Source organism: Vanellus vanellus (genome assembly GCF_965231255.1).
Source record: "Vanellus vanellus genome assembly, chromosome: 4".
Lineage (NCBI taxonomy): Eukaryota > Metazoa > Chordata > Aves > Charadriiformes > Charadriidae > Vanellus > Vanellus vanellus.
In genome coordinates this window covers 70,560,984-70,587,962 of record NC_138909.1, presented here as the reverse complement: position 1 = coordinate 70,587,962, position 26,979 = coordinate 70,560,984, and the positions used below count along the sequence as shown (strand labels likewise).

Here is a 26,979-nt window from a genome sequence, read left to right as displayed (position 1 = left end):
GTCCTTCAAGTGGTACTCAAGCTTAAGGCGCTCAGCAGCTCGGCCAGTAGGCCTGGATTTGTCAAACGAGGCTAAAGAAGTGAGAAGGAAATAGCAGCCTGAGCTCTGGGCATTTGGAGTTTCTTAGCTTGGGGTTGGTTTTTTTCGGTTTCTTCAAGCCTGTTAACTTATGTAGTATATTGCAAATGATCATTTAAATTCCAAAATTAAATCTGATCTTTTGGAATTAGTGGCAGAATATATATGCTCTTCTTGTTCCCATAAGCAAACAATCTCTTGTATTGCCCTACTAATAAAATCCTATCATTTTATTATTATTATTCCTCAGTTCACCATGGGAAGAAGTAGACTTTACTTTGAAAACCTGTCTCTTTCACAATTTTTCAAGGATTTAACAATAGACAAATTATTTGTCTTCATTTCCTAATTGGTCTTGTGTTATCTCTGAGGGTAGAAAACTAGCCAAATCCCCAATATATTCTAAAATGTCCTTGTTGACTTCCAGGTCTGCAATAAATGTGTGCCAAAGTTGTCAAGGTACCTTCCAAACTGAGACCAGCATCAGCATTTTGGTTTTTGACAGTCAATATTTTGTTCGTCTTCCACAGAGATCATGAGTTGCTGAGATAATGGTTCCAAAGTGTGTCATATTGCAGAGGTTACATAGTTCCCGTGTGTCAAATTTCAGATTGATATACTGGGTAACGTAATAGGCCAGGGCCTGTTGTCAGTGCAGATACTATGGCCACGTGTGATGTTAGGTGTGAGAAAGTATTTTCTTCCAAGAAAAATATGTGGGTTTACGGCCAAATGACGCTAAGAAATATTTGTGCAGCTTTGGCATCTGAGCTATTGCACTGGTTCACCAGGAACCCTCACAAAAGGTATTTCTTCCACCATGTCATTAAAATTCAGCCAACTCATCTAACTGATCTCTTGTGATATATGATATGCACTAAAGTCATGAGCTTAGAACAGCTTAAATTAGAGTGAGTAAACCCCTGGAGTAAGAGAGGTACATTAACAACCAGCATCTACTTTTCAGCAGGAACTTAAAATCCAAAGAAAATCAACATCTTATTCAAAACAAGAGTGGTTTCGCTGCCTGTTCAGTCCTGTTCACCATACTTCCAATTTACAACAATTCCCCTCGTATTTACATCATTTATGTAGATATATCATTAAGGTTAGACGAGAAGGTTAGACAATGTTAGAGAGAAGCAATGACATCTCGTGGCTGCTCTTTGTTTCTCAGAGGTATCTCTACTTGTCCGAGAATTAAATAACGCCTCTGCCCCTCTTCTGCCCCCTCTAATACCAATTTCTTTAGGATTGCTTTAAAAGTCCTTCAACATCCCTTTTACTGTGCCACAATTTCTGTTGCATTCAATCAGGAAGACACGTTCTCTTTGCATGATTACTACGGGCAGTCTGCCATTTCCCAAGCAATATTTTTCAGGATTTCATGACCTTTCCCAATGAAGTAAAAATAGAACCACAAGTGACTGTCTCCAGATCAAATAACTTTGAACACATCTAGGCAACATTTCTGCCCAGTCTCTGTCCTGTCTACAGCTATTACTGTGTACAGTTTCAAATCCTTCCTTTTCTTAAAGAAAACAGTACTCCCAAAAATCGACCCTAAAAATGCATTTAGGAGTTCAATTGCTGTAGAGGATCTCCTTCAGTAATACTAAGAAGAGTTTGCAGCAGGAGGTACGGTGCTAAAAATCCTAAACTTCCTAGCAGCACCACAAAAAGCTACATAGCATAAGTAAAATAAACTACAGGATTATGTATCACTATTTTTCCCCGCTACAGGTCTCACCACCTCACTGTCTACTCTGGTTTGCCTAACAGGTGACTTCTGGAGGAGGACTATTCTGCTCAGTGTTTTTGCTCCCCAGAAAAAAAAATCATGCCTAAATCATGCTATATCAAGAAGAAAATACATGTTTATTTGTGTAGCTAAACACATATTAAAAATAGAAAAAAAATAGAAACAGAAAAAATATTAAAAATAGGAACATCGAAATTTCACAGCAAGGACATTCACAGTTAATGCTAGAGTGCAAGTCAACTCATTCGTTCTTTATTACAGGCAACATGGGACCACAGTGTCATCAGAGATCTATCTGACTTTAGTGAAGTTACAAATCAGCACTGCTTAAATACCATTTTTGGGCTTGCTATTAGTTTCAATGTGCATTTAATATGATCATTGACTTTGGACTGAGACAGCAATTTCCATTTGTTATAAGGCTCTGATAAATTTAATCAGGTTAATTTTCCCTGCTATTAAAAAAAATCAATTATTTCTAAAGGAAAGAAAAAATCCCTCCTAACTTGCACTAGGATAATGTGATTCCAGTAATGATTTGTGCCAAAATACCTTTTCACTATTTCTAATCATTAGGAATATAACTATTGCATAATATAACTTTTAAACAGGTCACACAAATTTGGCTCATTTAATTATCTTAGCTGGATTCCTGACACAGTAGAAATTAGAGACGAATCAAAGATACCTAAAAAGGAACTGGCCAAGGAGACAAGGGATAAGATTTAACTTTCACTGTGTACTTCAGAGGGACACTGTTCAGAGTAACAAGATGAGCAGTTGCCTTCCAGAATGCAAAAATATCCAGCAAACAACAAACTAGACATAAACTCAAAACTTCATGTAATTCCCAATCCATGGAGTAATAAGTCTGTGTAAAGTTGTTCTCCCTCGGCTCAGACCAGAAAGGTAGTTGTTTCTTTTAATTTTATTTCAATAAGGGAAAACCCAAATCCTTGTGCTCAAGGTTCTTTTGCATAAAAGAGAGAAAATTACTGAAGACTTTCCATAATAGAAAGAAAATCTGAGACGTTAGCAGACACAGTAAAATGCAAGGAGGAGCCTTCCAGGGCTGCAGAGAGGAACATGTGAGGTCTATGTAGGACACTCTCAGGTTCTGCCTCTGAGAACTCACTGGAGGAACAAACAGTTTGCAAATTCCCCTTGTGCTTGAGATGAGATAAATATGGGCAGAAGATGAGAAAAGCAGTGTAGACGCTGTCCTTTCTGCAGTGACTGAAAGGCTATAAAGCAGCCAGCTAAATAGATGGGAAATGTTTGAAACAGCATGATTTCAGGACAATAATTATTGGTTCTTTCAAACTTGCCTTGGATGTAGCAAAAAACTAAAATTAAATGACTGATGCAAACATACCCATCTGTGGAGGGATTTTTATTTGTGGTTACTTTGAAGATATTAACTGAACACACAGCTTCTGCTTCTTATAGGCAGGCACTGGTTCCTGTTAAAGTTCTACTTAACATACTAAATTTTGCTAATTTAATTCTGAATTGGTATAATCTTTCTCACGTGTAAGAATTAGCATTAAGACCATTACTAGGTGGAGTGTTATTGGAGAGCGCTAGAGGTAAGTGGCTACTCACGAGACCTTGTAGAAAGGATTGTCCTACAACCCCCGTTATATGCATATGATCCAGGATAAATCACCCTGACGGCACTTGCTGAATTTAAGCACCGCAAGAATCCGAGGTTTCCAGTTCACCTCCTTGCTTTCTGGGACAAAAAGAGAAGCTAATCAATTCAATTGCAATGGAGACTGAGTTGTATCCTGATCCTCAAGAAAGATCTGTAAAACACCTTATGAAGACAAACTTGTAATTTAAAATTCCTAACCCTACTGAACAGCAAAACTATCAAGTCAAAATAGCACCATTTTTATCCCACATTATATTATCCCTTGTTCCTGTCTGTATCCATAGCGGGCTACGTGCTACTTGTCTCTCTCTCGCCCCTGAGAGATAACAACCTTTATCATCTCACCCTTTCCTATTCCCACTCCTTCATCTCCTGATGCTGCCTCCACTCCTCAGAAACCAGATACCTCTGGTCTAACTGGTGCATATCCAAATAAACATTAATCAATTGGATACAACTCATATTTAGCTCTGAAATCTGTTGCTTTTATTTCAGAGCTAGGGAAAGAACTGTGTGTTAAAAACCTGCCTCTTTTTACGAGATACAAGTTACGTAAAAAATGCAAACGGTCTCCCCAGGCTTCTGTTGCTTCTGTCTTTAGATCGTACAGCAGAACATCACTACCTGTGTTGGTCACACTGAGGCGATAACTGGAGTACTGCATCCAGCTCTGGAGTCCCCAACATAAGAAGGACATGGACCTGCTGGAGCGTGTCCAGAGAGCCACGAGGATGATCCGAGGGCTGGAGCACCTCTCCTATGAGGAGAGGCTGAAAGAGTTGGGGCTGTTCAGCCTGGAGAAGAGAAGGCTCCGGGGAGATCTTCTTGCGGCCTTCCAGTCCCTAAAGGGGGCCTACAGGAGAGCTGGGGAAGGACTTTTTACTAGGGCATGTAACGATAGGACAAGGGGGAATGGCTTTAAACTGGAGGAGGGCAGGTTCAGATTGAACATTAGGAAGAAGTTTTTCCCTTTGAGGGTGGTAAGGCACTGGCACAGGTTGCCCAGAGAGGTTGTTGAGGCCCCATCCCTGGAGGTGTTCAAGGCCAGGCTGGACGTGGCCTTGGGCAACCTGATCTAGTGGGAGGTGTCCCTGCCTATGGTAGGGGGGTTGGAACTTGATGATCTTTAAGGTCCTTTCCAACCATTCTATGATTCTATGATTCTATGATACTGACAACAAGCATGTGCCAGGCATATGACAAGCCATGTCTTAGAGGACAGTTTCCACCCCTGCATGGTGTCACACCTTCAGACCACTGACAGGACAGATCCTGCATCTGATGTTGACGGCAGCTTTGGAGACATCCCCAAAAGACAGCTCATAATGTTCTGCCACATGCATTTTTAATGACTGATCTACTTATTGAAATATGCTGAGTGCCTCCCCCCCATCTCTTCAGGTCTACTGAGATCTGGGGTCTGACATAGTGGACTTTTCCCAGAAGTGAAAGAAGTTTACAAATTCAGGTGTTATTTCTGGGTTATAGTATCTAAAATTGTTGGAGCAGGCATCAGAGAAGAACACAACTGTTACTTGAATAAAATTAAAGAGAGAGAGAGAGGTAGACACACCTCTATAGAGGTATGAATACTAAGTTATATTCTATACTATATAACCTGAGTTAATAGAATGAATGTTATCTGCACTCACTATGCTATCGATTGTTTACGTATTAGAATATCTTAAACGAGTTCACCTTAGCTTTTTTTATTTCACACTGAACTATACTGAAAGAGTAGACTTCTCTCCAGCATATAATGTCATTACTATACATCCATTAATTACTAAATATACACACTGCTACTGATTAAATATATATTTAAATAGACAACAATATTCTTCTTTTCGGTTTTTCTGAAATGAAGAAGTTGTTACTGAGAAAACGTAACTGGAGAAATCCAGTCTCAGTCTAAACAGAATGCTTTCAAATTTTCTTTGTATTTTTAGGTGTGAACAGAAATGTTTGTATCTTATTTGAAATACTTTGTGTTAGCTGAAGGTGTATACACACTTACTAGTAAGAATTTCTAAGCTTAAAACAGATCATATCAGGTAAAATGCTAAAAGAAGCTGTTACTTCAAAACTGTAAGAAAAAAAATCATGGTAATCATGTTTGGGTTGTGTAACATGACAGGTCGTTTAGTTTGTTTTGTGAAACGCAGAAGCATTCTCTAAGATCTGATGTATTCTCCCGGTTATGGTGCAGATTATTCAAGGAGGTACAACAGAAGTGGTAGCAGTAGGTGCTACAGCATCCGATGCACTCCCTCGGTGCGTCATCCCTCAAGCGGGATGGAGAAGGCGTCGTTGTATGTGCGGCATAACGCCGTACCCAGAACTTCTGCTGAAGTGCAACAGGCTTTCACCATGTCTCATGCAGGACTGAAAGCGCTAACGAAGAATGTGAACTGGGATGGTCCGGTAAAGTCTAGAGCAAGTCCTAAGTATTGTGCCAGGAAACGGTTCTTCCAAACACAGCTTTGGGCCCACCTCTGAGAATTGTGCAGTACAAATAAGAATGCCGCATGGCGCACCATGAGACTAGCAAAGCAAATTGCTGATGACAATGGGACAAGGGTTTGTGGTATTTTCTCCAAAAATGAAGGAAAATGGGGCTTTATAATTCTGAGTTTTGTTTCTAGCTATGCGTTTTTTCACCCAATAACGCATGTCACTTGTGGTAAATGAAAGAAAATATTCTGAACAGATTGCACACATGTCAAGCTCTAGAACAAAAGTGCATAAGAGTAGGAAAGTAAAATATATTTAGTTAATAATCTTAATTTGGTTGATTTCATTTAATAGCAAAACACATAAACTATTTCATCCATGAAGTCCGGTTGTTATTTTTCTTTCAATTAGACAAAGTAACCAGCTAATGCATGTGTCATCGTTAAGCTCTTGCAATTAAGGTAATAGTGGTCCTTCATGGAGAAGACATTTTTCAGTATTTGGTCAGCAGAAACAGCACTTAAAAATTCTTATACCTCTGTTTGAAGTGACAAGATATTTGCAGCCAGTTTCAATTGCAGCCTACAGGAGAATAAAAAAAGTATCACTAAGTGCTAATGCTCAGAGCTGAAAAAGTTTTCCAAAATCTTGTGACAACCTCTCTTAGTACGAAACATAAATCCTTCGGTCTGCAGACAAGATCTGATACTTTTCAGCTACCACATAAAAACACCCAGAATGTAATGACTGCTGAAAATATTAATAGTAATTCAATAAGTCATTGAATCGAATACCAATAAAGATAATAAAATGTTACCAAACTTGCTACCAGCCTGTCACTGTTGCCATCTATCTCTAATGAACAATGGTGACATGGTGAATCTCCTGTGCAGTGTCAGGTAGCAAATTTACAAGAGAAAGCTCAAATTTTCAATTTACTTTACAACATATTTGATTTTTATACACAATCGAATTGTAAAAGTTAAAACAGGCATGTTACAGCAATGTTTAACAATTCAATTATTTGGAGGAATCTAATAACATCAACTGAGGAAGGAAAAAAGGAAAGTCAGAAATTGATGATTTTTCAGATATAAAACTTTTGGAAAAACTTTATACTTAAAAAAAAAATGGGTAAACACTTCAAAGAAATTTTTTTAGGGGGAGAAGACTGTGTATTGCAGTTTCTACCTGATAACATCTATGTGACTCTGGGCATCGGCAAAGATTGATTTTATCGGAGATTTAGATTAACATTGTCTCCCACAGTTCCTCTGAGGCAAACATGGATGCTAAAACAGCGATGTAAAATCTGAGTTACCATTCAGAATTGCTGTGCTGATCTTCGCTGTTTATGAAATACTTTCAGATTCACAGCCAAGAAGTCTTTTATCTGTTTGTAATTATTACTGTTATTATCAACATGAAATGCCGTGTTGGGAATAAATTGCTTTGGGGATACAGCAAAACTCTTGAAAATAAAGCTCGCTATGAAGTAAGCCAAAAAAAATAAAAGATATTGACTACTTTGGCTTTCTGCTGATTCTCTGCAGGTATGCATTGGATGAAGATAGTTGATTACAGGAGGTTAATAGCCCCACTCAGGGTGGGTGTCAGGAGAAGTGGAGGACAAAGGCTGACACTGGCTGAGGATTTAGGAGAGCAGGGTGGAATAAACTTCCTCTATTAAGCAGAGCAGATAAACTGTTTGAGAGAGAGAAGATGAACTGAGTGAATCTGGGACTAAATTCTGAAACCAAGTTATGGTATAACAAGGTATTCTGGACCATAAGTTACAGCACGGCAAAGACAGATGGTAGGAAAGCTCCACGGCAGGACATTAGGATTTGTGGCTAGGCCCTGAGGCTATAAATCCCACAATAAGGAGATATACCAAGTTGGCTGAAGGTAAGTGTAAAGTGCGGCATGACATATTTGGCATTATTGGGCATTAGATGCTCTGCAAGAAGTATAGGCTGCAATAGGAAAGACTTATTGCCACCATAGACCTGATAAAGGAGTGGAGAATAAATGCAGAAAAATATTATAGGGTTTTTTGGATCATATTGCTCATGAAATACGTCCTGGAAGATCAGATATAGTGGCAGATATAAGAGGAGAGGATTTTATTGTCAACTTTTCTTTGATAAAGGATGTGAACATTTGGTTGAAAATGTGAGAAAAGACTAAAAAACTTAGGACTATTATGTCCCAAACAATTAAAAGAATGTGGGACACGGAAAAGGGCAGAGCAGGCCAGTCATCAGGGCGCACTGTGTGCACTGCCGGGGGTATCGCAAAAATATGGCATCAAATAGCGAGGAGCCCTCTTGTGAAACTCCGCATCCCACAGAGAGCGCGTTAATGGGTCTCTAAAACACTGAGGAAGAGTAAATTCTGCAGACTAAATTTTCTGATATGTTTGCCTGTTATTCTTGCTTCTCCTGAGTTCTTAACTGATGGAGAGAATAATAATAACAACAATAATAATATACTTAAGTTTAGAAGTACAGTCCTGTTGTTTGATAGTATTCTAGTAAATACTCTTCTGTAATTATGATGAAAGCGAAAACTTAGCATCAACTCTTACTATCAGGCTGTAATGAGAGGCAGCACAATTTTCCGATAATACTAAAAGCAACGATGGCAATATCTCAAATACATGAGTAATGATGATGACTGGTTATTATTTTTGTGCTTATATGTAACAAAAATATGACAAGTTTTTACTGAGTTCTTTAATTTTGCCGGCTGAGGTATTGATCTTATGTCCTGTCTGTCTGATTAGACCCCCGAGGCAGTACAAAGCACTCATTGCCAGAGCAGCTCTATTGACGCATAAGGTTTAACATAAACATATCATCCCACAGGTCTGGAGGCATTTTGTTGGAGCACAACACCTCTGTCCTACTGTGTGCTATTCCCATTGTCACAGGATGGGGAAAATTAATGCGGAAATGAATTCTGGGGGTAAGACATCGCCTCGGTGGTCTTCAAAGTTTCAGATATCGGCCTAAATAAGGGGCAGAGACCCAAACAGAAATAGTGTAAAGTTGGTACTTGGAGTTAGCTCATATTTAGGTGATGCTCTGTAGATTTGTCATCCTCACACATTTATATTTTACCTGAGTTGAGATCAGAAAGGAGTTTCTCCCATGTCTGACAGGCAAGAATGCATCCACCAGATTCAATGCTATAAAGTAAACCAGCAACTTTTAATGGGTAACTTTGAGTGTTCACATTTAAACGATGACATGTAATGATTTTCTGCTGATCATTATTTACCTACTTTGAACAGATCATGATCAATAATAAAAATAACAACTTGTAGTCATTCCTTCTGACTGGTCATACAACCCTTGCTTGTTTTGTGTCGTCACAACTGGGTTTTTCCTCCAGATCAAAACCAGAACTCTCTGTCAGCTCCCAGAGGGCATTACCCTGCAGCATATTTCTTTTATACACTTTCAAATTTCAGGTCACTTAAGGATAATGATTTTTTAAAAACTTAATGTCTGACTGTTGAAGGTTTGTGTTTTGTGTTTTTTTTTTTAAATAAACCTTTGTCTTCAATAAGATGATCCTTCCAGCAGTGGAAAAAAAAATGAGGCCTCAAAGAGACAGGCAGTATATGTCTTGTTGCAGGGTAGCTTTTCTTGAGTGGAAAACTTATTGGATTTCATAAATCTTTTAACTCATTTGAAACCAATTTTTCAAAGTAGAGCTGATAAGCTAAAAGAAGCTTAAACTGCAAGTTTTTTTCACAGCCATTTCCTTCTAATGCAATTATTTCTTGATTCATCACCCCTAAGAAAATTAATGCAGGAAGGAAGAAAAACAGGATTAAACATAAAGATTTATTTCTAATAATTTTTACTTCTCAAATTATTGTTGGATTACAATGTCCTTTACTATTGTCTCTAAATTATTTAAAGTAAGCTCAGCAATCTAAATTCTTCTCCTTACTAAATTATTTAGGGCATAAAAGTTTCCTGTTGAATGCTTTTGTGGTCAAATAATGTATCTCAGGCTAAGTGAATAAAATTAATTTTAATGTAATAATACAAAGGCAATAGCTAGGAAAAGCCCATGAAGTATCTTTCATTATGAGTTTACTCGTGAAAATTGTAAAACCCAGCTCAGTAAAATTCATTTCTTATTTTCATTAATAAAAAACGAAAACTCTTAAGAATTTTTTGTTACTTTTTTCACCTGACACTGAAGTCAAAAGTAGTCAGTTTTCTTCCAATACATGTTTACTTACAGCAGAATTAACTTCTCTTGTTTCAAGACCTGCCAGGTTCTTTTCATTCATAATTATGAGCTCCCAGGTGTGGCAAATTAACTGAATGAACATCTCGGAGAGCTTCAAGACTTATTTTAAAATAGGCATTCATACTATATACTATATAGCATTAATTACGTGACTCTGTTTTTCACTTGTAAAGGGAAGACAGGCTAAACCCAATCAACTAAGATTTTAAATCACTAGAGCGATTCTCATTGATTTGAGAGGTAAGTGTTTGGGATCAGCAAACTTTAGAATTAGGTACAGAGGTCAGTAAACTCTATGTCTGGTATTGGGTTTAGATATGGATTAAGAAGCAAAGTTTGTTTATGCATCATTGCCTGCAGAAACTCTCCTCTTTTATATTATAAAATATAAAATATTTTATTACAGTAGGCTGCTGACAGGTAAGACAGTCTGGTTTTATGTATCTTCAGAAAGAGCACACCAAGGAAATAACCAGAGATTGAATGGAAATCAGGTCTCAGACACGCTGTTTTGATAAAAAATGGCTGGATTTTTCCCACAGCAAATGAAGGCTCATTGGTGTTAGAGTAAGTTACTCTCCAACAGAGGAAAACCAAAAGTGTTTATTAAATAGTGTAAGATTAAATAAAATTCATAATCCCTAGGCTCTTAACCAGTGCAAGTGAGAAACCTGTTACTCTGAAATACTCCAATGTTATTACGAAGAAAACAAAGTGAGGAGGACGAACTCCCTGCTCAAAGGGATCCTCCCTATTTAGAGTAACTAATTTGTGGTAACACTCTACTCCGATGAACAGTAAAATCCTCTGTGGAGTAGAAGACCAGTCATATGTTCAGATTCCATTCTGAGACTGTCAAATGAAAGTAAATGTCGGTTTGTCAACGTGTGATCATCTGTAGAAATTTAATCTATGATTAGTTTCTTCGGTATGATATGGCTTTTTACTTGGAAAGGAGTGCCAAATGCTTTAAGGGCATTCATCCCTTTCTTAAAATCCATCAGATAAATACTAATAACAGGAAGAGAAGAAGGTTTTAGGTCAAAACTTGTAGGGGAAAACCTGCTATTGCGGCCTTGAAGCTAAACTTCAGGCAAGTAGGGAGAAAAGAAAGCTTGAAAGAAACTCATAATCACCATCTGGTCACTGAAGAGTCACGTACATAGTTTCTCAGAGTACTTGTTCATCTCAGATGGGTCTGAACTCACACGAGTGAATGTGGGTAGATGTTGAACAGACATCTGACTTCAGCAGAGATCTCGTGCCAAGTGTGATTTCGGTTGCTAGCCCCTACTGCATCAGCAACTGATTTTGTTTTAGAAAGTACTCGTAGACTCCTTTCTCTGCCTCACAATGGCCAGTTGTTCCCTTTCCAAAAATTAACCAGAAAATGTTATCCATAGCAGTCTAGTATTTTCTGGTTTACTCTGCTTTATTTCCCCCTGGGTTCTAAACATTCTTTTTATTTCAGAAAGTTAGTTCAAAAGTTTTCCCCTTTCAAAAGCATCATGAGGTCACCAAAGCGTGTGCATTCTGCAGTCATTCTATACTGCGACACCGTATTTGCCTAGCTGGGAAATCAGAGTGGTATATACGGTCTCCAGAGCAATAGTCACAGAGTCTCTGTTGCTTATACCTGAATCAATACCTTTATTTGCCAGTGAGTAGGAGCCTTTGCCATGGGAGGGCCTGCGTTTTTCCATGAAGTTTCAAGTATGCGAGACCTCAGATGATCCTGATGCGGGAGCCAGTTCCCCGCAGCACTTCAGTTTCTACTTTCAGTTCTTTTTCATGAAAGTAACCAATAGCGAGACCCCATGAAAAAAGGAAATGAAAAATTAAACTTATAGAAAAATCGGAGAACAAGTGGCCTCATGTCCAGTCCCAGGATGTGAATCCCAGTAAAGCCAAGCCACCCGATGGATGTAGCATATCACTGTGGGGGATATGTAGCACACTGGAAAGGATGCTGCAAGCTACAGGACTGAGAACTCCAAAATATTCTCTTTCTCAGCATCAAAATGATTATTTTGCAAAGCGGACAGCCAAAGGATTACCTTGCTCTCTGTTACTTGCTCTCATCTACGCTAATATGCTGAGCTGTCAGTCAGAGAACATCCACTTGGATCCTTACCTCAGTGTAGCAACAAGGGCCAGAAACAAGAGGAGCAGAGCTTGATGCTTTTAGAAATAGAAAATTTGCTGTACAGCGATGCAGCTGGATGACTCTTTTTTGTCATATCAGAGGAGATCACTGCTAACGCCTTGGAAGTAAAGATGCAATATTGGTGTAAATCAGAACAGAGCTATACCCTTTGTCTGTTCTCAGACAGCCTTAAAAGTTGAATTACTACCTGCCTGATACGTCTCTTACACCAGGAAGTGTCATATCCCTGAACTGGCTCCCGGGTTTACAATAGTAACGTTGCTATTCTGCCACCTTCAGTGCTTCTAGGATGGTTGGAGTGAGTTGAGTAGGCAGACCCAAAACCCTGGCAAAGTTGGTAAACCATGCAGTAAAAAAATCTTCCTGAGAAAAAAATTGGTGTTGGTTTTGCTTTCATGCAGGCTGCTACAAGGAAAACATAGCTGGAGAGGCAAAGCTGGTAGTTCACTTGATGACAGAGGAAAAAAGAACTTTTCTAAGACTGGAAATGTGTCATAGGTATCTTGAAAAACATATAGTGCCTGAAGAATGCTCTATTTGTGAGCATTACATGTCCTGTGTTTTATTTTATTATCTTCTAGTCTTCTGTAAAAACTCTCTGAAAAAAAAGATTCTACAAAACGTGACCTTTTGATGGAACATCATTTCTCCTTCTAAGAAGAAAACTAAGGAGGTTTTGCCTCATCGTTGCTTGTAGAAGTTAGAAAGGTAGTGCCTAGGCTAGGCAGTCTCTCCAGGTTTCTTGCACAGTCCCTGGAGATTAATCAGGGAAGAAACTGCATTTGGTGTATTTGTCTCACCCAGAAGTCATTTTCTGATTGCCTGAGAGGTGGGGAAACCAGCTTCAAACTCTTATTCCACGTCAATGAAGAACATTTTCAGTGAAACTGAAAACGTTTAACTTACTTTGATGAGTTATAGTAATTTGACCATGTAGTGCTTCAGTGGAAGAATGGCGATACGGACTATCTCATTGAGCAAAATGTCTTTTCGAGTGTGAAGACCGTGGAATTACAGTATCAAAAAATACACTGGCATTTTCTTCTATGGTAATTTGCTTCAAGGGCAAGTTTCCTCATGCCGTCTTGAGTGTGGTATTCACTGCTGTGAATGTTGTCACCACCTAGATCCATAGCATATTAACAACTTTAAAAAGTAAGTTTTCGTGCATCAGAAATCATGAGATTCTAAGCATCAGTATTCTGCTTTATGCCACATTTCATTGCCTATCATACCAGTCTGGACTGCAATATTAGCCAGAAATTGAGGTTATATTACGGTATTAAATAAAAGAAAGGAACTGTATTTTCTTTCTTTCTTTTCTTCTTACCCATGCAGTAATAAGATAAGCACATCTGCAATTCAGAGTTTTATAGCTGGGGTGCTACTAAGCATTGTCAATGGCCTCTGTAGAAAATTTAATATCTTTCCTGCTATGCAGAAGATCCAGACACTCCCTCTGAGCCTCACTGTAAAAGCAGTGGGAGCAGCAGGACCTCACCAGCACGTTCAAACCTGTGCATTCAAGATCTCATAGAATATGTATAAGTCCTTTAGATTCAAATGTTCAGAAAGACAAGTTAGCTCAACTTGTCCTACTCTTCAGCACCAGCTACCACCTCTAGATATAGCAAGTGAGATGGAGGGGGAGGAAAGGTGGTTTTCTGTTGATTCCGGTGGGGGAAATAAGGTATCAGGAAACACAAAGGTAAATCAGAAGGGGCTTTTTTGCAAGCCATGCTTTGTGCAGCTGTGGCTACCCTGCTCCATACCACAGGTATGCTGTGTCCAAAACACTGAAAGGAAAGGTGAGTTTCCCATCGCAGACAAATTAAGCAAGGTTTATGGGGAGGAGGGAAGGGAAATGGGGTCCCCCGCCAGGGTAAGCAGCCTCTCATAAAGCCAACTGCGCTTACCCAAAGCCCAACCTGCACAGCTTTACAAGGAATGAAGTAAAAAGAAAGAAGTGACATGGCTTAGCATTCGCTAAAGCAGTTTGGGCAGGATGAAATGCCGACCGTGGAAGCCTTTTCTAGCCAATACCAATTTCAACAAGCTGCTAAACCTCTGCACTGCTTGTGCCAGTACAGACTGACAGCAGGAACAGGAGGAAGATGTACAATGTCGATGTAAGCAGAAGGTGATGGTCCACTAAATAACCCTCTTAAAAAGCACTCTGTGGAAGCACGTGAATGCTAACACACTTCCAAACTGCAATATTATTCGATATGGAGAGCCTACAGTCCATTCAGACTAACCACTGACTACTCTTGTGCTTGTGTTGGAGAAAACCAACAAAAATGACAAAGGTATACAGAGTGCTGGAGCTGTCTGGGCATTTATCACTGGCTCTCCTAGAGAGAACATGTATCATAAAACACTCATGCCAGGCTAGCCATCAAACCACAACAGTAACTAAGCTGAAAAAGCAGAAATCTCATCCTCAATGACTTTCTATGCGATTAATAGCAATATCTGGTGTTCTCACTTGGTCACGATGAGATCTATTGGGATATGGAGGATCATAAAGCTCTGAGATAGTACAATGCAATGCTTGTTATCAACAGTTATTATGTTAAATGTTTATATAACTTTGTCTAACATCATTAATTTAGTACTGAACGCAAAATAGTACTAAAAGACAAAGCTGATTCATGGGACTTGTAAGAAATGTTTCTGTTCCTCTGTTGCCACTTAGAATTCAGGCCAGAATTTGGCCATAGCAACTTTTCAGGGCAGTGCTAAGTGGAATGTTTTGGGCCAGCCCACGTCACAACATCTTTATTTCACTAATCTTGTGAACTGCAGATACTCAATAATCTGGAGGTTAAGTTTCATTCTTCTGTAATCTTGAGGGCATGACTGTGGGGGCAGAAACACATACTATTGTTGACAATCCCACATAGAAAAAAGGAAGACTTCACATCCAAAGGGCTGATAATACAGTAAGTTTTGCAGACTACAAATCTCTCTATGAAGAACATAGAAAAATATATTTCAGAGTTCACGTTATGGTCAGTGACATAATGGCTCCAATGATCAAACCAGCAGAAGTATACTACAAATGGATTTTTATTGACTGAATTGGATAAACAGATCTATTAAAAAAAAAAATCATATTACAAACTGGTGCAGTACCATAAAATCAGTTTGTACATGAGGAGATGCCATTCTTAGCCTGCACAGCTCAGGCAGCGCTGTAGCCCATTCTCATTGCAAGCGGTACACTTGAGGGCTTTGAATGAGTCCGTAAAGCAGTTCCGAAACACAGACATCTTGCTCCCATGGCACGCTGAGCACGGTAGGAAACCAAAGCCCCCGCAAGAGGGGCACTCATGAGGGTGCTGGACTCTCTGCTCAAAAAAGAAAGTGAGAAAGACAAAAATGTTATCAACCACCATAAGCTCTAGGGCAGTGAGGGCTCCAGGATAGCTGAAAACAAACATCCTGGTTCTCATCTTGAGCGATACCCACTGCCCCATCCCAAGGTATACCACCATGGAAAACCAGTACATCTGCCTTTTCCTTTGGCCGGATCCGCATGCAATGGTCAGAGAGGCTCCCTGCAAGTTCATCAGTCATGTTATATCTCAGTAGCCTGTGTTTATGCTTGCCAAAAGCGCTAGCTAAAGGATAGCTTGCATACACTGCTCTAATGTAGTTTAGGTCTAGATCAATTCTAGGAGGTATTGCAATTGATTGAATCTAAACTCCAGGCAGTTTGTGTTGACGGTATATTTTCTATGTTGTACGTTAAGATATTATGACTTTTAGCGTTTGCATGCCCATGCCGAACATGTTGTTCCTATTACAGTTAGAGTTGATCATATCAAAAAGCAATTCATAGCTTCTGACAAGTAGTGCTTTAGGAAATAAGTGGTGTATTCAAATTTATGAGTGTAGAATGCTGAAGCTTTACGTGTAAAGAAAGAACATCAATATTCAGCAGCTATACCTGGAGAAAATTGCTGCAAGCAAGGCTTGGTCTCCCTCAGTTGTCCTGAGTAAAACAATAATTTGACTCTATTTTGTATTGCATTAAAGACAATGGAGAAGACAAGAAGAGATTTCAAAGACATTTTTAAGTTTCACTTGCTGAAAATGTTGTTAGTTTGTTTAATGATTGCCTTAAAGTTCTACGTGAGAGAAAGGAAAGGTGCACCACATTGGGTACTTACCACAGCACAGATATGTGGCATTAACATTGCACTGTTGAGTAAAGATTTATTTACAAAGGAAGAACAAAAATCCCTACAATTCCTGCTTGTGTTAGCCTGAGGAACTATGCACCCCTAAAAAATCAGTCAAAAGTTATTACCAGAGCATACTAAAATATGTACAGATAACGTAGTCCTTCTTGTAGCTTCATCGTGAAAACGGAAAAGATTGCTGCAAAATCATTAATAACAGCATTCATCTATTGACAACTCGGATGAACATGCAAAAATCCTCTTTTTCTTTTTGTCCTGTAGCTCATAAACTTGCCGTTTTTCTTCACCAGGCAAACAGCTCCTATTTCTATTAAATTCTGCAGGGACAATGTTTGGAAGTATTAAATGTAAAATCAGCATGCTTTTCATCTCAGGACTGCCCACATCTTTCATAATGTATGATGGCTGTTCACTTCATTGGACATTATTGCAAATAATCTCAACATTTTAAGAGAATAATATTTTCAATCTTCACATTCGTTATTGCTTATTGGGCTTATAAATAACTACTTTTCCATGTAGTTAAGAGAACTAATAAAAAAAAAAAATGCAAAACTGCTTTAGCTCAGTTCCCTGAACAATGTCCATTTCCTTCTGGAACAGATGACGGTTTGTGTAACCACTTTCTGCATCCGCAGTCATGAAGAAACCCGACTGCCCCTTGCAATTGTAACAAATCCATTTTGGAAAAAAAAAAAAAAAAAAAAAAACACAACAACACAAAAACCAAAACCAAAAACAAACAAACAAAAAAAAACACCAAAACCAAAACCAAAACCAAAACAAAACAAAAAAAAAAACACCAAAACCAAAACCAAAAGGCAGTGAAGCAGTGATTGTGTTCAGTAAGCAGTTATCAGTTTGCTGTAGTCTGACATTGTTTGTCTTATAGATGTACTTTCTGTCCTAAGATTAGGGCACCCATTGGGCTAGGTAATAAAGGTATAGGGTCCCCCAAAGCAGGATCTGGGGACGTTTCATTCCAAAGAACTGAAAAATGTTAAAGGGGTTTATTAGCTAACCTTTCTAGTCCGACAACAAGAATGCTGCATGCTTTAATCATATGTACACTTTTGTTTAATAGTTTCTGATTAGCTGTTCAGTATGGATCAATATGGCCAACAGGCTCTTCTGCATTTTATACAGGAACATATACGCTAAGTCACGAGGCAAGGAAAGTTCTGCTGAGTTAAGGAACGGGGCAAACAAATGCAGAAGGTACCATTAGCACTGCAAAGGGACGAGGCAGTTCATGATTTACTGGGTAGTCTTAAATCTACCTCCTGAGTAAGACAGAGGTGATGAACCCTTGGGCTCCACCTGACTGGAACTTTTAGAGGAATTCAAGAAGGAGACTGGTTGTAAGAAAACGACATACTTCACAAGAAGAGATCCTCATTTTGTGATAAGCTCAAAGATGTATGGTATACAAAGAGTTATTGAGAGCATGTTAGGAAAACATATGATGTAGTTTGGCTAAATGCAGAGAAAAAAAAAACTTAGGGTTAAATCAGCTAGATGTAGCTTTCTTCTGATCTTTCATCAGAGTCTTTTAAAAATATCATATCTTTATTATCTATTCTTACTGTTGATGTTACCTTCTTCTGAAGTGTATATGTTATCTTAATGTGGTTAAGGATGATTTCAAAATAACAAGGTAATTAATAGCAATACATTCTTTTTCTAAGGACACAGTTATCCATATAACCCAGACAATATGGCACAGGTGTCCTCAAAATGTTCTTTTTTGCAGGTTGTCCAGAGGAAAACAGAAAATGCCTTGAGCAGCTAATAGAACAACAAGACCAGCAGAAAAGTGATGACCCGTAGAGATCCGAGCTTAGTTGTGGGAGCCGATCCACACTTCAAGTGTCATCAGGGAACGTGCATCAACTGATCACAATAAAAGGCAAACTTTCCCCAGAGAACTCCAATGGACAAGGAAAACTAAGAGCTGGAGAAAGGCATGATAACCTGTAATTTGAAATTTGTGCAAATTGGTGTAAATGGAAACTTCCAGCATTTGCTGTGATTTTGTAGACATCCAGCTTTAGGTCTAGCCAGGATGCAGATGATCAGGTTCCCACCACCAGCGCGCTCACCGCAGCACACAGAAGCTCTGCAGCATCCACACAAGAGGCCTGACTCCCCCGGGGCATGGTGAGGGCTAAATACCAAAGACGATGTCCCAAGTTATGGGAAAGAGAAAATGACTTGCTTTTCTCGCTGTGGCAAAGTCAAGAGAAAATAGAGATGGACATTTCGGTTTGATGTTATCACCGTTCACATTTTCTCAGAGATAATGGGCTGTGATACTACGTTATCATTCAGTCAAAGAGAAAAACAAAAGAAGCATTTGGGATCATCAGTTTATAAGAAAAGAAAAGGAACTGGTGAAAAAAAGAAAATCTAGTGACTTACAAATATTCAACGTACATTCCTTAAGTTTATTTGCAGAAATACAGTTACCTCAATTTTGGTTAAGAGATCCTGCAGTTCCCCAGATTCATTCATTAGTAAAATTTTCTCAGCACCCTATTAGTAAGAAGAAGAAAAAGGTCAGCTGCTTTAGCATGAAAAAACAGAGATGATTAGAAGATTTGGTCTTGAAAATTTAAACAGGCTGAGGACAAATTTGACTCACATTAAGTATTTTGTAATTAGGTCAACCTTAGGAAAGCTAGAAGGAGAGGAGAATCTAATTGCAGTTCGGATAGTAGTGCCTGAAGTTCGTTACCAGGTGTCGTATCGCTTTGCCTTTTTGTAAAAGGCGATACAGTTTGGAAATTCTGATTGTGTTCCCTTTATTTTACAGGGTACGCTTCTTGACAGAATAAAAAATATGTCTAGTTACCGTGTCAAAAATCACGATTATATAAATATACAACACATCAGAGAATGTAGCAAAACGAGAGGAGGAAATTGTATTTCAAATATTCTGGCAGTTGAGCATTGAATTAAGACACAATATGCCTAATGTATAACACAAGGAGAAAAAGGGTAATGAAAATACTGTAACAACATTAAAGTCAGACACAACAATGAATAATAATAATTTAGTCTGAGTACATTAGGCCTCTGAGGGGTTCTGTGATCTGAACCGAGGCGGTACTGAAGTGGTTTTCCTTTTTTCTTCATGAAAGTAAATGCTAAGAGATTATTGCAGACAAAATTAAAATGTCAAAGATGATGTAAAGCTTTTTTTTTCCCTTTTATTCTAATTAGAGGGCCACATTTGAATGCTTACGCTTCACTTAGGTAACTAAATTCACTGAATACTAAATATTACCAAACACTGACAGACACTTTTAATCAGTGGATCACAAGAAACCAACAAAATGTGAGGAAACTGAGGCACAGGCAGAGAGAACTGCACAGCCCTTACCCGCTGCTAAGGACAATTGGCCACATCTAGACCGGGTGGTAGGTTCATGCCATCGTGCTGCCCCAGTTTGCTATTCCCTGCATGCCCAGACTGTTAAATTTCATCTTTGGGTTCGCTTCTGGCTTGAGCTGGGAGGTGGGTTGGGATGCAGGCACAGGGCTGAGGTCTGGTGGGATACTGATACAGGGCTGAGGTGCGGTGGGATGCTGGTACACAGCTGAGGTGTGGTGGGATGCTGGCATGTGGCTGAGGTGCGGTGGGATGCTGGTACACAGCTGAGGTGTGGTGGGATGCTGGCATGTGGCTGAGGTGCAGTGGGATGCTGGTACACAGCTGAGGTGTGGTGGGATGCTGGCACATGGCTCAGATGTGCCATTACTCTGAGCTGCCCTTGGTCACCCAAAGGGGGGCTCAGCCCCTGGTCCCCACCAGCGCCGCTCTCCCTGTTACTGGGAGGTACAGAAAGGCTGCTGGGGAGCACAGGGAGCACATATGTATGTGTTAGTGTCCAAATATTCACAGTCCCTTGCTGGGGACTGCAGAGGCTACAAGTGTGTAGCCCAAAAGCCAACTAAGGGGCACCAAAACATTGCAAAGGAATTTGTATGGCACCCTACTAAGGCTAGTTTCCCTGTAGAAAGCCTTTTTGGTCTGGCTTTGTACAAAAAAGCACTTTTGACTCTGTGTTTGATGATTTTCATTTTGGCTAAAAAGCAAAATATTAATATTTTAGTGGACGTGAGTGCTGCTTTTGCGGTGAACGCTACTATTACAGTGCTACACTTTCAAAGAGATATTTTTTTTAAAAAAAAGAAGTATCTACAAGGTAATTATTTGTGGTTACTTCGTCACAGAAGGTGATAGGAGACTCACTGAGATCGGTGAGCCTCACTTGTGCTGACTCGTTCATTGAAGCCTGTCCCGGGTCACGGGCACAGAGCGTACCAGCTTCGACGGACGCGTTAGGGCTCTCCGTGCCCCCACCAGAGCAGCTTTTAGCAGTCCGTCGGCCCCTGCCACGCTTGCCCTCTAACCTTTCCCCGCTTTCGGACAGAGCGGGCAAACGGGAGCGATGGGCAGAAGGCAGCGAGGGTTTGCCGAGGCGGCACACGGAGCGGCGGCTCAGGGGCCCGAACACGCCGCGACGGCGTACGGCAGAGCTCGCGCTGCCCGTCCGGTGCAGAGACATGAAGGATTTGTAGGTTTATTGATGTTAACTGCCGCGCTGCAGATTCCCTGAGCTCGGCAAGCCCCGATTTGCCCTCGTTTAGGGAAGGATCTCTTCTCGGCGGCAACAGCTGGCAACAGCGTTCCGGTGACTTCTGCTCCGAGTGGCAGTGGAGCTGTACGGTAGTGCCGGCCGGCTTTTGCAGCAGGGTAATTAAAAGTCTGACGAGGTTTCCCATTACAGCTTCATATTTTAAAGGATTTATGTTTCACATGACATTCGCTCGGCCACCTGTGTTACTTTCAAAGTGGAAAGCCTCATTACTATGGGTTTAAAATTAAAACCTAAACGTCTGAGCGGCTATCAACGTTTTTAAACGTTTCAGCATGTCTTTTCTGATTAATGGCTGCCTCAAGCGAAATTCAAATAAAAGATACTTTGCAGAGGTTAACCTTCCCTTTGGATCCGTAAATCTTAATACGCAGAGTCTGTAATTAATAGAGTAATTAAAGCAGCTGTTAAATAAGTCCGATAGCTGCCTTCTGACCAGACAGTGAGGCTTTTCTTCTTCTCCCTAGATTATACTCGCTCCACAGCTACCCACGAAGGGACGTGAAACATTAAAGCCTGTCCCTCTGAACACTCCTAAGGAGCACGAGGGACAGCGGCCGTGACGTTTAGAGTGGCAGGAGGGAGAAGTGAGTTGTCAGTTTTGTTAGCCGGTTAAATTTCAAAGCCCCAGCCCGTGAACCCTTCATCCACCAACTTCAGTAGCCCTCTGCCATGGCGGAGGAGCCCAGGGGCTGCGCTCGGGTCTTTGCCCTTCTTTTGGCAAGGAAATGCCACGGACTTGGCTAAATCGCTCAACAGGTTTTCAAGACCATTCCTATTCTTCAAAATATTTTTCCAGATTTTCTCTTGAGAACGTCCAGAAATTAGCATCAGATTTCAGGGACAATCCTACTAATTGAAAACTAGGATAAATCCAAAGTCCATTAAATCTCCTACTGCCCCAGCTCTAAACCGGCCTCTTGCTCACCTATCATGCATGGAGCCCACTACCATTGTCACAACGTAGTTCTTCATCAGGGACTACACGTAGATTCATGGCTCTGCATCTGGCTGCACTGGAGTACCTGCTGATTTTGGGAAGCAGCCTCCCTTTCACACCCTTCCTTATACACAGAGAAAAATCAGCACGGCACTGTGACGTCTCTCCTGTGGGCACATTTGCCGGGCGGATAAGTGGCCTCCCTTATCTCCTTAAAACTTTTGCTAAGTTTGCGGGCGAAGCCTCTTGCTAAGGCAGCGGAATGCAATCACACGCCTTACCCTTAGTGGACCTGCCGCATTTTTGGACTCTGCCTTAGCGAGGAGACAGGCTGTATATATCCTTTTCTTCGCCCAGATCTCACAGGCTTTTCAGCCTACCGCACAGCGAGGTGCCCCTTGGCAGCGGACACGCGTGGAGTACGTTTAAATGCGTGGGAATCTGCCCATTAGACTTAGAAAATTGACACCACATTATAGTATCAGCACCAGAAATGTTGGATTTGGTATGCAAAGAGCTATCAGGTTAATTAAACCCTGCTGTTCCTGCAGTGCTAAACCGCAAAATGGAAGAAGCAAGCAGGGAAATGGCAGGTGACTCGATGCCATCATTACATCGCGGTTTCGCTGCCACAGAGCCACTCAGGTCTACTCCATCAAGGGAAGGCCAGGATTTAACAAAAGAGGGAGGCGACTGAGAGCTACTGATCGTATATGGCCACTGGAAAGCAGCAAAAAGGGAACAGTTACTACCTGCATAACAAAAAATATGTCACACAGATATTTTCTAAAAATGAATTACAAAAATAGCCTCGTTATTCTTAGGAAATGATCATAACCAAGGAGTCAAATAAAATAATTTTACTGTAAATGTCCTGCCGTTATGCCGTTATTCACTACAGCTGGGAAAACCAAACAGGAAACAGTTTGTTCAGGAAAAAAAAAAATTAAATTCACATATTGAAAAAGATTCAAGTAGGTATATATGGCAGTTGAATACTGAATTCAGTCACATATTTAAAGTGAAAAATAAAATGAATGTATTTTAAAACTATTATACAGTGACCCAAAATGTTTACTAAAGATGACTCTGTTTGCCCTTTTTTTATGTGCGTCCCTTTCTAGTAGAGTGGGTCTTTACAAAACATAAACCTCTAACAGTCCTGGGTGCCTTTGTGAAAAAATAAATGAACACCGCATTTTTTATTTTTTATTTTGCTGTGTTGCTTTCTGGGTGTGGGAAGTCATTTTTTATTCTGCTTTGGTGTCCCAGCAGATGGCATAATTCCATTTCAGATGGAGACAGCCTCAGGTGAAAAGGAGGGATTAGATCAGCCGGTAAAGAGCGTGCTGCCGAAAGAACCTGCAATTTCCTGAAAGACTGATATTTAGACAGTGTGTGTCAGGAAATATAACGATTCGATCCTGAAAAAAAAATGAGAACGTTAAGAAACCTGCCGTACTGCAGCACACAAGGCTTTGCTTGACAGGGGCCAAATACGATTTTTCTATTGCTTCTGCCCAAGTGGCAGGTGGGTTTCATCCCCGCCCCCTCCCCCCCCCCCCCCCCCCGTTGCCAGCAATGATAAATTCCACAGCGCTGTAAAGATTTATCCACACAGCCTGCAGGACCCTAACAACCTCGTCTCCGCTGCTGAACGGCTCGGATATTGTATATTCTATTAGATGCGCATATGCTGTGGTCTGGTGGTTTTGTTACATTTATCTCATTAAAAATAATCTTGTCCCCTTTCAAAACTGTTCATATTTTAATTAGGGGTTGGGGTTGTTTTTTTTTTCTCCTTATGACTCATGGAAAGGTGCCTGGCTCAATACAGATTCTCCTTTGTATTGCTACACGCAATCTCCTTCAGGGAAGGATTTGCCACAAAATAAATATTCAAAATTAAAAAGAAGAGAGACATAAAAAGAGAGAGAAAAAAAAAAATATCGCATGATTAATTTACTGACACACCAGGCTTCTGGATTTCTGTGTTGCATTTGCATATCAGGAGATAATTTTCATAAAAAGCATTATAGAAATGTCCACTGTTACCAACGAGACCAAATTCTGTAATTAGTTCTCAATGGCATTTTAATGAAACACAAGCCCAGCGCAGGCTCCAGCCAATTTATTGCCTTCGGAGTCACTGATGCATTGTCATCTTAAGGTGCCACATCCACCAGGCACGGACCCAGCTGGGGGGTGACTACTTCGTTGCCAGACCCTCTCGATATGCACAGTGCTCCCCCCTCCTTATCTCCCTTCCTAAATGAAGGCACACCGACCTCTCTTATGAACCCATATTAAGACAGAGGGCTTGAAACTGCCGTGAAGCGACGGGGTTTTGCCACATTTACCGAGCACAGTGTATGGACGCGCGCCCCTTGCCAGCGCAAGTGACAGGTTGGCCCTGGGGCTCTGCCTTCCCACCGCCCTGCCGGCCGCGGGGACGCTCTGCTCATGCTGAACGCGGTTTTCCCATCCTGGTTCACCCCAACCAAAGCACATCAGAAAGTGATGCTGTAGCAACGGATCCAAAGCAGCGGTGCCACCCGGTATGGTGGCAATCAGTGGAGAGCCCCGGAGGGCAGAAACCACCTCTGTGGGCAGAGGTGAGGGACACCCGCAATGGCAGAGCAAGGGGCTGCCGCCGTACCGGCTGGCCGCGATGCTGCCCTCCCCGTGAGCAGAGCTGGCGTCTCCTGCACCACTCCCTGCCCGCAAAGGGGAGTCTCCACAAATAATATCCCTGTTATGTAGAATAACTCTAATCCTCTCCTGGAGCTGAAGTCTGCTCCGTTTAACCACAGCGTGCCTCATCAATTTAATTAAAAAAAAAAAAAAAAAAAAAAAGAAAGAAAAAAGAAGAAAGAAAACACACCCCAAGTCTGATTTTGTTCTGTTTTTTTGCAGATTGATTTTTTTTTCTTGCTTTAAACAATGTGAATGGAGTTGCTGTGCTGTAATAAATGGCTGCAGACCAGAACTCCAAATTCTTTCTTCATTTTTTTACCTGCAGGAGGTAAAACGTGCTGAGTACCTGTCAGCAGGTAGTCAGACAGCTAACTTTGTCTCTCCCACAGACAGCCAGCTTCCTAATTCACTTGCCTTCCTTTCTATACCTCTCCAAAATATCTCACACAATCACAGAATCACAGAATCTTCAGAGTTGGAAGGGACCTCTAGAGATCATCTAGCCCAAGTCCCCTGCCAAAGCAGGATTGCCCAGAGCACATTACTCAGGACTGCATCCAGGCGGGTCTTGAAAATCTCCAGGGAAGGGGACTCCACAGCCTCCCTGGGCAGCCTGTGCCAGTGCTCTGTCACCCGAACCGTAAAGAAGTGTTTCCGTGTATTTGAACGGAACTCCCTGTGTTCTAACTTGTGCCCATTGCCCCTCATCCTGTCACTGGGAACCATTGAAAAGAGCCTGGCTCCATCCTCCTTCAACCCACCCTTGAGATACTTGTACGCCATAATAAGGTCTCAATATTTAAATAGCTTTAATGAGATTGTATTGCTCGTTACACTGTTGCTCCTCCGTTAAAAGACAAGTTTCCCATGATCTTGTTAAAAAAAGAAAAAGGCAGCAGTGAATTGATGGGCCATCCATCACACCAGCATGACCGTACCAGGCTTCACCTCGAGCTGAGCAAATAATTTATTCAATCCATTTCTCTTTTGAGAAATCGATCACGCACGGACCGAGATTTTCTTGGACTCAGTCATAACTCACTACTTTTATTTTTAACATGATAATTAGGTGAGCGAATCCTAGTCTGAATCCTGTTGGCTTTTGAGCTGCTTTTGAATGAAGCATTTCTGCGGCGGGAGAACTCTCCGACTCAGCTTTTTGATAAAAGCGTTCACTGCTAGGAAATAAAATTCGCTCTCTGCTGGTATGCCGCACACAGGCAATTGCGCCGCTGCTGCAGTGCTCTGGCGAGCCCTGTGCCAGCAAACGCATTTGTTGGAGCGCTCGGGGACCCACCTGGAGCAACGCGCTCCGAGGGCTGGGAAGGGGATGGGGAGAAAGGGGAGAAAAGGTACTTGAGTGTTTACACAGGGCCAATATCAATTATGCCCTGATTGTTGATTACATTTCAGTTGGTTACTTAAATCTTTTGTGAAAATGAAAGTGTTAGGCGATACAAACACAGTAACCCCGCTGCGTTTAAATATAGTTTGCCTTCACAAATCACAGCCTCGCTGTTCATGCTAATTGCTAGTTCTTTACTGCTCAAGACAAATACCTTCTCTGAGCTCTCAAGCTGTTTTCTTTGTGCCACTTTCCAGAATCTTTTTTTTTTTTTTTTTAAAACTCTGATTTTTTCAGTGTCTGAGAAATACATTCCAAAAGTCCAGGCTGGCCTTAATGAAAAGGTGATTTCAAATATCAACAGGCTTTTAGACACCGAGTACCAGAGTACAAATTTGGATTATAGTTTTCCATTTGGAGTTTATGTGTTGCAACAGGGCAGAGTTGGGCTGTTTTTGTCCCCTTTTTACTGCTAGGCTTTTCTAAAATTAAGTATTAACCAGTTCTGTATCTAAAACAATGTTCAGTGGATTACAGATGCCTGATACAGTCTACACCATGTAAAATTCAATGCGTTTAAGGTCTACCACCCCAAGCTCTTAGTTTCATATTCAGCACAGATATTACAAAATGACAGGTTTATGCTATGCGTGTTCATCTTCCTGGGTCAATCATACATACAGGTCCCCATGAGGAAAAAAAATCCATTTCTCTAGTTTTTCATGGTTT

At 40.7% G+C, this 26,979-nt stretch overlaps 1 protein-coding gene across 1 annotated transcript in view; it reads right to left on the bottom strand.

Moving 5' to 3' along the window:
* Positions 1 to 15,566: 15,566 nt before the first annotated feature.
* Positions 15,567 to 26,979, bottom strand: part of GRXCR1 (glutaredoxin and cysteine rich domain containing 1) — a gene marked incomplete at both ends in the record, with an annotated part of 42,666 nt that continues 31,253 nt past the window's right edge. Inside the window, 2 exons of the mRNA XM_082482384.1 lie at positions 15,567 to 15,746; positions 19,074 to 19,139. Of these exons, the coding sequence (XP_082338510.1) occupies positions 15,567 to 15,746; positions 19,074 to 19,139 (246 nt within the window). The remainder of the gene's footprint in view (positions 15,747 to 19,073; positions 19,140 to 26,979) is intronic.